The sequence below is a fragment of the Hemitrygon akajei genome, chromosome 16 (assembly GCF_048418815.1).
Source record: "Hemitrygon akajei chromosome 16, sHemAka1.3, whole genome shotgun sequence".
Taxonomy (NCBI): Eukaryota; Metazoa; Chordata; class Chondrichthyes; order Myliobatiformes; family Dasyatidae; genus Hemitrygon; species Hemitrygon akajei.
The window spans coordinates 69,821,822-69,833,126 of NC_133139.1; the positions used below are offsets into that span (position 1 = coordinate 69,821,822).

General features: G+C 44.4%; 1 protein-coding gene across 2 annotated transcripts in view; it reads left to right on the top strand.

The window, feature by feature from the left end:
- rab3da (RAB3D, member RAS oncogene family, a) overlaps positions 1 to 10,281 on the top strand; it is a 65,363-nt gene extending 55,082 nt beyond the window's left edge. For both annotated transcript variants that reach the window (XM_073069133.1, XM_073069132.1), the window contains exons 4-5: positions 1,529 to 1,653; positions 4,693 to 10,281. In XM_073069133.1, coding sequence (XP_072925234.1) covers positions 1,529 to 1,653; positions 4,693 to 4,877 — 310 coding nt within the window. In that variant the 3' untranslated portion in view covers positions 4,878 to 10,281. The remainder of the gene's footprint in view (positions 1 to 1,528; positions 1,654 to 4,692) is intronic.
- Positions 10,282 to 11,305: the final 1,024 nt, after the last annotated feature.

Genomic DNA, 11,305 nt, shown 5'->3' on the forward strand with positions numbered 1-11,305 from the left:
TGACTGGCTGATTAGATGTATTAACGAGCAGGTGTACAGCTGACACCTGAGTCTATGTTAATGCTTACTCTCTGGAAATTCATTTTATTGCGGGCATTTACAGGAAAAAAAGAAATACAATGGAAAAAAAACTCGACATAAACAGACAGTAAACTAACCGATGTTCAAAAGAAAGCAAGTTGTGCAAGGATAAATAATACTGAAAACTTTGTTGTAAATAGTCTTTGTAAGTGAGTCTATAGATTGTGGAATCAGTTTGGAATTTGTGGTGAACGGAGTTATCCAGGCCAGTTCAGCAGCCTGATGGTTGTAGGGTAGTAACTGTTTCTGAACCCGAGCCTGGTGGCGTTCTGAGCCTCCTGTTCAATAGCAGTGGGGATCTTTGATGATGGATGTTCCTTTTCGCGGCAGCGCTCCACGTAAATATACTCAGCCGTGACGAGGGTGCTGCCTGCGATGGACTGAGCTGTCTGTATATAAGCACGTATGTATTAAATAAAAGCACGCACGCAGGAGGTGGCCTTAACTGGTACATTCACATGCAGAGAGAGAGAACCACGTGCACAGGTAGACAACAGATCAAAACGCACGCGTCGACGACAGATCAATACTTAGTGCTAAGGGGAGTCATTGCTCTAAAAGCAACAGATCCATCCGTTACAGTACCCACCACTCTTGGGCATTGGCTGTCCACGTCGGGCTGTGATGCAGCCGCTCAGGATACTCTGCACTGTGCATCCTTAAAAGTTTGCCAAACTTTTTGGTCCTCCGAATCTCTACAATCTTCTAAGAAACTAGAAACACTCTCCTGTCCTCCTTGTGATGACACTTACAGTACAAACTAGTTCCAGAACAGATCCTCTGATAGGTTAATGCCAAGGAATTTAAAGCTACTGACCCTGTACACCTCTGTCACCCTATTGAAGTCTGCATCATGGACTCTGGCTTCTTCCTCTCATTGTTGATAATCAGCTCTTCGGTTTTGCTGACATTGAGCGAGAGGTTGTTGTGCCACCACTCAGTCGGATTTTCTTTCTGCTTCCATATGTTGAAAGGCCTAGACATGGTGGATGAGGAAAGGATGTTTCCCATGGTGGTGGAGTCTAGGACAAGAGGGTACAGCCTCAGGATAGAAGGGCGCCCACTTAAAACAGAGATGTGGAGAAATTTCTTTAGCCGGAGGGTGGTGAGCTTGTGGAATTTATTACCAGAGGTGGCTGTGGAGACCAGGTCATTGGGTATGTTTAAGGCAGAGTTCCTTGACTGGACATGGCATCAAAGGTTATAGGGAGAAGGCTGGGCAGGGAATAAAAAGGATCAGTCATGATTGAATGGCGGAGCAGATTCAATGGGCCAAATGGCCTAATTCTGCTCTTATGTCTTATGGTCACGTGCTGAGTAATCACCGTCTTTTGATTTGGCCAACAACAGTGGTGTCATCAAACTCAGAATTGGAGCCAACCTACTCTTAGCCTGCATCAGGGCCAAGTAATGTTGCTTAATGGGCTCTTTGCTGCTCTCTCTACAGGGCCACACAGATCAAAACCTACTCCTGGGACAACGCTCAAGTGATCCTGGTTGGCAATAAATCTGATCTGGAAGACGACCGCGTTGTACCGACGGAAGAAGGAAAGCGATTGGCTGATGAGTTAGGTATGCAAAACAGTCTCAACCATTCACTATTTTACGTGTTCTTTGTTAGATTGTGAGATGTTTGGCAGATGCACTCACTCCAAACTCCCCCCCCTCACAGACAAAAATACCGGAGTCCGTTCATGTTTTGTCTCCCATTGGTGAACCCTAGGCAAGCTGCTCGAGACAGCTCCTCAGTAGGGAGAGATTTGGTCTGGCTGAGCCTCTGGGGAGCTATTTCTGCTGTGGGATGTGATTCAGAAGTGGTATTTCCATCCCTGAGTCAGAAGTTATCAGTTCATTTACACCACATAAAGTATGTGACTGCAAGTACCATTCTTGTGATCTTTCTTGAAATACTTTAAGACATTGAAGACGCTATATAAGTGCAAATTATTCTTTGTCTATTGCATAATGAAGCCACTTCCATTGGAGTCAAACAGCCCTTTGGCCCAACATCTATGCTGCCCATTAAGTATCTGTCCACACTAATCCCATTTCCCAGCACTTGTTCTGTAGTCTTCTATGTTGTGGCAGATCGAGTGCGTGTCTTGGCTCTTCATTCTCTGGCTCCATCCCCCACTCATGCGGTGTGTTCCAAACTCCAAGCTGTATCCAGGGTCAAAGTCGAAGTATGTATATATCACCATATACTAGCTTGAGAGTGATTTTTTTTGTAGGCATTGTCAAGAAAATAAAGAAATACAATAGAATTTATGAGGAACTATGCATAAAGACTGACAAACAACCAACCAACATGCAAAACAAGACAAATAGTGCAAATAAAAGGAAAATAAACAATACAGGGAACATGAATTATGGAATCCTTGAAAGTGATCCATAGATTGTGGAATCGGTTCAGACTTGAGATGAGTAAGGTTACCAGTGCTGGTTCAAGAGCTAAATGGTTGTAGGGATTACAATTGTTCCTGAACCTGCTGGTACAGAACCTAAAGCTCAACCTCCTGCCTGACAGAAGAGAACGTGGCCTTAAGCACACCCTCTAAACCTGTGGTATTCATTATATTCTCTCACTCTCACTCATTTGACCAAATAACCTTGCTTTCATGTTATGCCCATGGCCACTCTGATTTTACAATTATCAGAAACATTCCCCAGCCCCCACCTTCCCTGAGGCTTAACGGATGCAGGATCTCCAATCTGAAGTATCAACTTTGTTTCTCTTCCCACGGATGTGGTCTGACCTGCTGTGTATTTCGGGTTCGTTGCTCTGGTCTTGCATCATCTGCGGAACCTCAAGTGTTTCTGGCTATTTTGGCACGGTGTTTTAACTTGCACTTGCAATTGTTCCTTGATCCGCAGATAGTTAATTTCGGAATTTTCACTCTAATAAGGCCATTGTCCTTCTTTCTGAGATACATCTCCCCATTTCTCAAAGCTTTTTTTTCTAGTTAGCCCTCAGGAAACAGAGTATGAAAATAGTTAAAAATCCGTATTGTGCACCCAGAGCAACAAGCACAAACTGATGGGAACACTGACCCCAGGTCAGGCAGCTTCTATGGAGAGGAATAGACATTTGAGACGTACAAAGAACCTGGATGAACTCAGCAGGTCGGGCAGCATCGGTTGAAAGAAGCAGTCAACGTTTCGGGTCGAGACCCTTCATCTTGATTCGACCACAGCATCTGCAGTGTACTTTGTGATAGACATTCGAGACCCTTTATCAGGACTGGAAAGGAAAGAGGGAAAAAGCCAGAATAAGAAGGTGGTGTGGGGAGGGGAAGGAACGCAGGCTGGCATGTGATAGGTGAGTGAGAAGGTGGGGGGGGGGTGTTTGAGGGGAGGGGGGAAGTGAGAAGCGAGGAGGTGATAGGTGGAAGAGGTAAAGGGCTGGAAAAGAAGTTATAGGAGAGGAAGGTGGACCATGGGAGAAAAGGAAGGAGGAGGGGCACCAGAGGGAGGTAAACACAAAGTACACTGCAGATGCTGTGGTCAAATCAACACGTACAAACAAGCTGGATGAACAATTAGTCCTGACGAAGGGTCTCGGCCTGAAACGTTGACTGCTCATTTCAACGGATGCTACCCGACCTGCTGAGTTCAACCAGAGGGAGGTGATAGGCAGGAGTGAAATGGTTCTATATATAAAGAAGTACACAGCTCAATGCATTTCAATGGAATTATTTTCAAATTGAGAGAGGCCATGTATTATAAATAGTGACCATAAACTTACTCAAAGGAGCTTTTATGGGGATATTGGGTGGGGGGGGGGTGAGATGGAAATTTAGGGTCTCAGTAACAAGGTAAAGTTGCCAATGACAGAGCAAAAGAAAAGTGAGTTTGAGGAAATGCTAAAGTAGAGGATCTACCTCTCATAATGGCACCACTCACTTTAGGCAAGCATCGAGTGACAAGACTCACCTGTCCTCTTTGCAAAGCCATTTTATCTTTCATCCATCCACTAGAAGGAGTTGAATAGAATCACACCAATTGTAAGTCTTGTAAGCACTGGAGATTCTGCAAATGTTGAAAAACTTAAAGCAACACAGACAAAGTGCTGGAGGAACTCAGCATCTATGGAGGAGAATAGACAGTTGATGTTTTGGGCTGAGAGCCTTCAACGGGACTGGAGAAGAAGGGGAGATAGCTGGTAAGACATGTGGGGGCGGGGGGAGCAAGAGCTGGCAGGTGATAGGAGGATCCAAGGTGAAGAGAGGAAGGTAATCAGATGAGAGAGGGGAAGTTTGGCTGTCCACTTCCCTCTACCAGTGCTGCCTGACTCACTACGTTTCTCCAGTTGTCCACCATGGGTAGTCCTCTTTGTGTCTTCACTGCCCTCTGGTGGCTGGATGAAAAGCACAAAAATTAAACAGCTTTGTAGTGATGGGATTTAGTGTGAAATAGGAAATGGGAAATAAGGTCTTGGCTGATCTCATGAGGTCATTGGAATAAGTTCTCTGCAGAGAGGTGAACTACTCTAAACTCTTGATGAGACACTAGCTCTGTGTCCGGACTGGGGAGCATATATCAATCAGTTGGTAGGAGATTGGAGGGGTGAGGTTGACACTCTCAGTTTAATCTCTGATTTTTTTAATGCAGGATTTGAGTTTTTCGAGGCAAGTGCAAAAGAAAACATTAACGTGAAGCAGGCTTTTGAACGCCTTGTCGACATAATCTGTGTGAAGATGTCTGAAAGCCTTGAAGCTGATCCCACGATGCTCAGCAACAAGAACTCCTCTCTTGCTGAGAACCCGCGGCCACAGGAAGGCGGCTGTGCATGCTAGGATCCCTGACCTCTGACCTGAATCACCCACCACAGATGCCACAAAGTTAAGAATGGATTTAGGGAGGGGATGAAATTTGACTTCGAAATATGTTTAAGGTTCAGGATTAAAACTTGGCTTTCATTTTTATTAATTACTTGGCCAATCATTTTTATGTAATGGTGAGGTGCTAAACTCCATTGACCAAACCAGTTAAGAAATACCTTCCAACGCTCACCTATTCAAGTCTGAAGCACCCATTGTAAAGTCACCAAGTGAACACTAGGAAGAACCAATTGACTTGACAAAATTCTGGTCTACAGTAGTGAGTGATTGATATCTGTACCAATCACGTACTGCCTTCCCTTCTTGGAAGGGATATCACCAAATTTGAAATTGAGAACTTGGTTTTGAATTAGGACTGAAAACCTAAAAATCAGATGGGCCACGTGTTTGGAACTTTATCGTTGTTCTGTTGGAGGGATGAATCAGTGCAGGATTTAAGTACCACGGTTGTCTATAACCTGGAAGGAGACCTGTGCTCCTTACTGGCTGGGGAGAGCTGAGACGTATAATCAGGGATTGGAGATGGAAGTAACATCTGCTGGGGCCTCATAAACTGTATCCCCCGCCCACCCCCAACACCCCCGCCCATCCTCGGCCATGACTGCAGACGCGAATTTGCAGCGTTGATCCCAAATCCGGAGCAATGTTATGATTCCACGGTAATGCTGCAATGGAGCTGAGAAATTGTGCTTGGACTTGCTGAATCAGTGTTTTATGTGTCCGTGCTTCTGATTTCCGTCCAGGAATTTTACTCCTTGTGCCATGGCGCCCACTCTGCACGTGCGCTATTAATGTGACTCTCTGCTGTTACGGGCGCGTGCCTTTCTCTCACTGGTTTTCACTGCTGTTCCTCCACCGAGGTGTGCAGCTTGCTGACAGGCCCTTCGGCCTGACTCATCCGTGCTGACCAACATGACCGCGTATGCTAATCCGATTTGCCGCCGTTAGGCTCATATCCTTATAAACCTTCCCAATCCAAATATCTTCTGCATGTCGTAATTGTACCTCATCCCATATACCTATCACCGTCTGTCTGGAACAGCTTGCCCTGGGATCCTCTTTAAAATGTTCTCTCTCACCTTAAACCTATCCCTTCTAGTTTTAGACTCCCCTACCCTGGGGAGTAATGGTGATTATTTGCCTCCTTTGTGCTCCTCATAATGAACCTCAACAATATCATCCCTCAGGCAAATCAGTCCCAGATAATTCATTTGTATCTCAAGCCCGGCAGTCCATGCCCGTGTTGATGAGGTAGGACAGTCCGCAGGTGCTGGAAGTCTTGAGCAACATGCACAAATGCGGACTATTTATTTCTCTCCATAGACGCTGACTGACCTGCCGAGTTCCTCCAGCATTTTGTGTGTGTTGCTGATGCTCGTGTTTTAAGTTGTCCTGGCAGTTATAACGAATCAGTGCAGTTTTTGGGTGGGGTGCGTCACCTTGTATAAGAGCAACACATCCTTCTGTGTCACTTTGTGGATGTCAGACCTGTAACACCGAATCAGAATCAGGTTTAATATCCCCGACGGCACAGGCCATTCAGCCTAACTGCCTGGCTCTAGACCCTACCTGATCTATCTGAATGTTCCATACCTGATCTATCTGAATGTTCCATACCTGATCTATCTGTATGTTCCATACCTGATCTATCTGTATGTTCCATACCTGATCTATCTGAATGTTCCATACCTGATCTATCTGAATGTTCCATACCTGATCTATCTGTATGTTCCATACCTGATCTATCTGTATGTTCCATACCTGATCTATCTGAATGTTCCATACCTGATCTATCTGTATGTTCCATACCTGATCTATCTGTATGTTCCATACCTGATCTATCTGAATGTTCCATACCTGATCTATCTGTATGTTCCATACCTGATCTATCTGAATGTTCCATACCTGATCTATCTGTATGTTCCATACCTGATCTATCTGAATGTTCCATACCTGATCTATCTGTATATTCCATACCTGATCTATCTGAATGTTCCATACCTGATCTATCTGTATGTTCCATACCTGATCTATCTGAATGTTCCATACCTGATCTATCTGAATGTTCCATACCTGATCTATCTGTATGTTCCATACCTGATCTATCTGAATGTTCCATACCTGATCTATCTGTATGTTCCATACCTGATCTATCTGAATGTTCCATACCTGATCTATCTGTATGTTCCATACCTGATCTATCTGAATGTTCCATACCTGATCTATCTGAATGTTCCATACCTGATCTATCTGTATGTTCCATACCTGATCTATCTGAATGTTCCATACCTGATCTATCTGTATGTTCCATACCTGATCTATCTGTATGTTCCATACCTGATCTATCTGAATGTTCCATACCTGATCTATCTGTATGTTCCATACCTGATCTATCTGAATGTTCCATACCTGATCTATCTGAATGTTCCATACCTGATCTATCTGTATGTTCCATACCTGATCTATCTGAATGTTCCATACCTGATCTATCTGAATGTTCCATACCTGATCTATCTGTATGTTCCATACCTGATCTATCTGAATGTTCCATACCTGATCTATCTGTATGTTCCATACCTGATCTATCTGAATGTTCCATACCTGATCTATCTGTATGTTCCATACCTGATCTATCTGAATGTTCCATACCTGATCTATCTGAATGTTCCATACCTGATCTATCTGTATGTCTTCTATTCCTCCCTCTTGCTTCTCCTTCAAGGTATCTCTGCTTTTCTCTTTGACCACTCCCAGAGGGAGTGTCACACTTCCTAGGATTGGGAGGTTTTCCTGAGTTTCCCCCGGAGCCGTAAGTGCTCATATCTCAATAGTACCAAGTGGAAAGGTACTTATCTGCATCTACCCTAACACTTTCTACCATCTCAATCACCTGATCCTAGCTTAGCCTTCTCTTCTAGAGGTATAAGCCTTGCCAGACCCTTCTCCTCATCTAGTCCATCTTCTTGGTCTTGAGAACATCCTTGCCTTTTGCACGGAACCAAAGGAAAGTCACCAGTTGTAAACCTCTATTTTTCCCTCTCCTCCCCAGTGTTGTTGTACGGACAGAGGCCAGACCTGCACACGTTGCTCTGAATAATCAAACAAAGCAGTGTGGGAGTGTGGCTTCCTCAGCCTTAAAGGACATAAGCATGCAGAGGAAGTGGGTGCAATTTCACGCAAAGTTTCAGGCCGGCCCTATGACTAAGGTGCTATCTCTCCTTCTCGAGGGAACCTCTCTGTGCAAGGTTGTGATCCCTGTGGTTCAGTGTGAAGAGTAACAGTATTCAGCTGTCATCAACTATTGAGTGGCTATCTCTGCTGCTAACAGCTACTTGTACATAACCATAGATAATCCATTTTGTCCAGGGACCAACCAGTGCCAGTATTATGACATTCAGTTCAGCCGCTGTGGCCTTGAGGGTTGACTGATGCTGAAAGAAAGACATGCATTTTCGTTGCACCCTTCATACCCTCTTGTCAAGCCAAAGGACTTTACAGCTGTTTTCCATTGGCCATGCTGTTGAATGGCAGATGAGTAGGGGCCTGTGATGGGTGCCCTTTCTCCAGCCTTGTGCCAAGTATCATTCCGGCTTCAAACTGGGTGATAATCACACTGGCTTAGAAGAAAAGCCATTGGTCTGGGGTGTCACACTCAACCGATTAGCATGTAGTGATCTGTTTGGGATGGTTGGGTTTGATGATGTCCATGACAGATGAACTTACTAATTATCTCATGACACAGACCATTCGGCCCATCAGGTCCATTCCCATTTCAAGGGATATTCCCGTTTGTCTTATTTCCTCATGCCCTCCAACTTATTCTCTCCCACACACACACACACACATGTCCATCAACTTCCTTTTCAGTCTTCTTGCCTTTAACCTACACTGGTGTCTAACGTACAGGAGATAAATAAGCTAACAGCACATTTTTGGGATGCAGGAGGAACCCGGAGCAACTGGGGTTAACCCAATGCGGAGACGGGAAAGTTCATACTGGGCACAGACAGTATCAGAGGTCAGGATCCAACAGGGACACCAACAGTGAGGGAATGGCTCTAACTAGGCAAAGGGGAGGGGAGGAGGGAAGCGTGGGGAAGAGAGAGGCAGAGGAGGAGAGGAAGGGGACAAGGGGAGGGAAGAGAATGATGCGGAGAAGATGGGAAGGGACAGGGGACACGGAAGGCAGCTGAGATTCCAACGGTCTTATGCAAAGTAAAACTGATATTTGGGGCAGCTGTTTCCCAATTTCCCTCGGGATCAATAAAGTATGTCTGTCTGTCTGTTAGAGTGGAGGACGTGCTGCCTTGCAAGAGAGCAGAAACTCATTCGGAAATAACTTGCAAAGAGAAACAAATAAGAATGCTTAAAATCTTCAGGGCGAAAGGGAAGGAGTAGATGGAATTGGTTAGTTTCTTCGAATGGCCAGTATTGGAGGACGAATGGTCCTTTGGTGTGCCAGTGAGCAGGAAGAACATTCACAAATGATTGGCTCTCTCCCTGCTCATAGCTTTGACTGTCATCAGTGGAAGGTGCAAGGAGTTGGGGAGCACAGCAAGAGGGTGGACAGGCAGAATGGAATTAAATGTGAATCCATTTATTCCAGACAGAGTTTTGGGTGCCGGAAACGGACTCACGCACAGCAGCCTTCCAACGGCAGCAGAGGCAATTACAGACCTGCAGGCCGCAGTATCTCTTAAGGAAGACAAGAGCTTAGTTTTCGAGCCAACACTGTGCTGTCTGTGGAGGTGGTAAATCAGTTGTTCTTGAACAGTAGGGAGGTCTAGACCCCTATGCAGTGCATCTGTCTTCCTCTCGATGGGATTGTACGACTCCGATTACTGGAAGGCCCCCACCTATTCTGCACTTTCCTTGTGTATTTCCTTTCTTCACCAGATCTTTCAGGTGGAGAATTCAAGTTCCCCATTTCTCTCTCACTGTCCACTTACTCCAGCCTGCTACTGTCTGTCCAGCATGGGCTCCAACTGCCTTTAATTTGTGCTGCATTGCTTATTTTCCCCATTGAGTAATGGCTCTCGCTTCTGGTTTCCTTCCATACTCTGTACCAAGTGCTGATCCGCTGTGAATGTATCTGTACTGTATGTATAGAGTTTTAAATTATTCCACAAGGAATGTTTTCCTGTGTTGCCTGTGACCAGTTTTGTTAATTTAATGCCAGATTTGGGAGAAGGAAGTCTGTAAAGGGAAGAGGGAAAATACGTAGTGAATTTGGACCATTGTATCTTGTAAATGAATATTTCGTTGAGACCTTGGCTTGCGTCTGACCGATTTCTGTGTGTTTAACTTCCAGGGCAAAAAAAAACTCTGAAAGAAATAAAAGCTGATATTCAAAAAACAACACTGTTTCTCTGTTATACTTACATTCAGAGGCCACTTTACTATGTACACCTAGGTAATGCAAATATCTAATCAGCCAATCATGTGGCAGCAACTCAATGCACAAAAGCATGCAGACATGGTCAAGAGGCTCAGTTCTTGTTCAAACCAAACTCAGAATGGGGATGAAATGTGATCTGAGTTGCCCGTTTGCGACCCATTTGTGACTTTCATTTACTTCTGTGCCCCCACCCTCCAATCTTTGTTCATTGCTGAAGTTTTTATTTGGTCAACTGTACTAACTATTCTAATGTACAGTCAATATTTATATTTTAACAGGTTATAGGTATTATATGCTAAATACAATGTTACAAGTGTATGTGAAAAATAAAACTATTTCAAAGCTCTGAATAGGATACTTTATTTTTAATATATATATAATCTTCCAACCAGCAACGAAAAAGCGCTTAATATTGTTAAATTGGGTATTTAGTGAGATCCTTGTGGCTGAAGCAAATTAGCAGGTTTTTTGAATATCTGGTTGCATAAACAAGTATTACTATTGAATATACATGTAAAATAAAACTTGCTTTTTAGGCAGTTTAAAAATAATTTTAGTCCACTTTTAAAACTATTATGTATGGAAATTGTACGTGGCAATAAAGTGTGTGTACTCGCCAAGGAAAATGAATTGAACTTCCTTTCAAAGTATGATGCCTATTTGGGATTTATCGCAAGCTGTAGTGGTAGATGGTGCTGCAGTAGTAGACTTCATGCGTTCTCACCTTTCTGCAGCTTAGCCCAATGTATTAACTGCAGCCTCCATGCCACGTTTTTTAAATACTACAACACACACGGGACAGTGGGACCAGGCTCCTGCTGCATACTCACTGAATGGCCTTGTTGCAGACAGTCCACAGTCTGTGATTCGAGGGTGGACGTGGAGCGGGGCTCAGCAGGATGTGCGTGGTGAAACAGGAGCAGTCCTCCAGGAGGACCACGACCGTGTCGTGGGGTTTGGGGGCTTGCGTGCCTCAACGACCCGG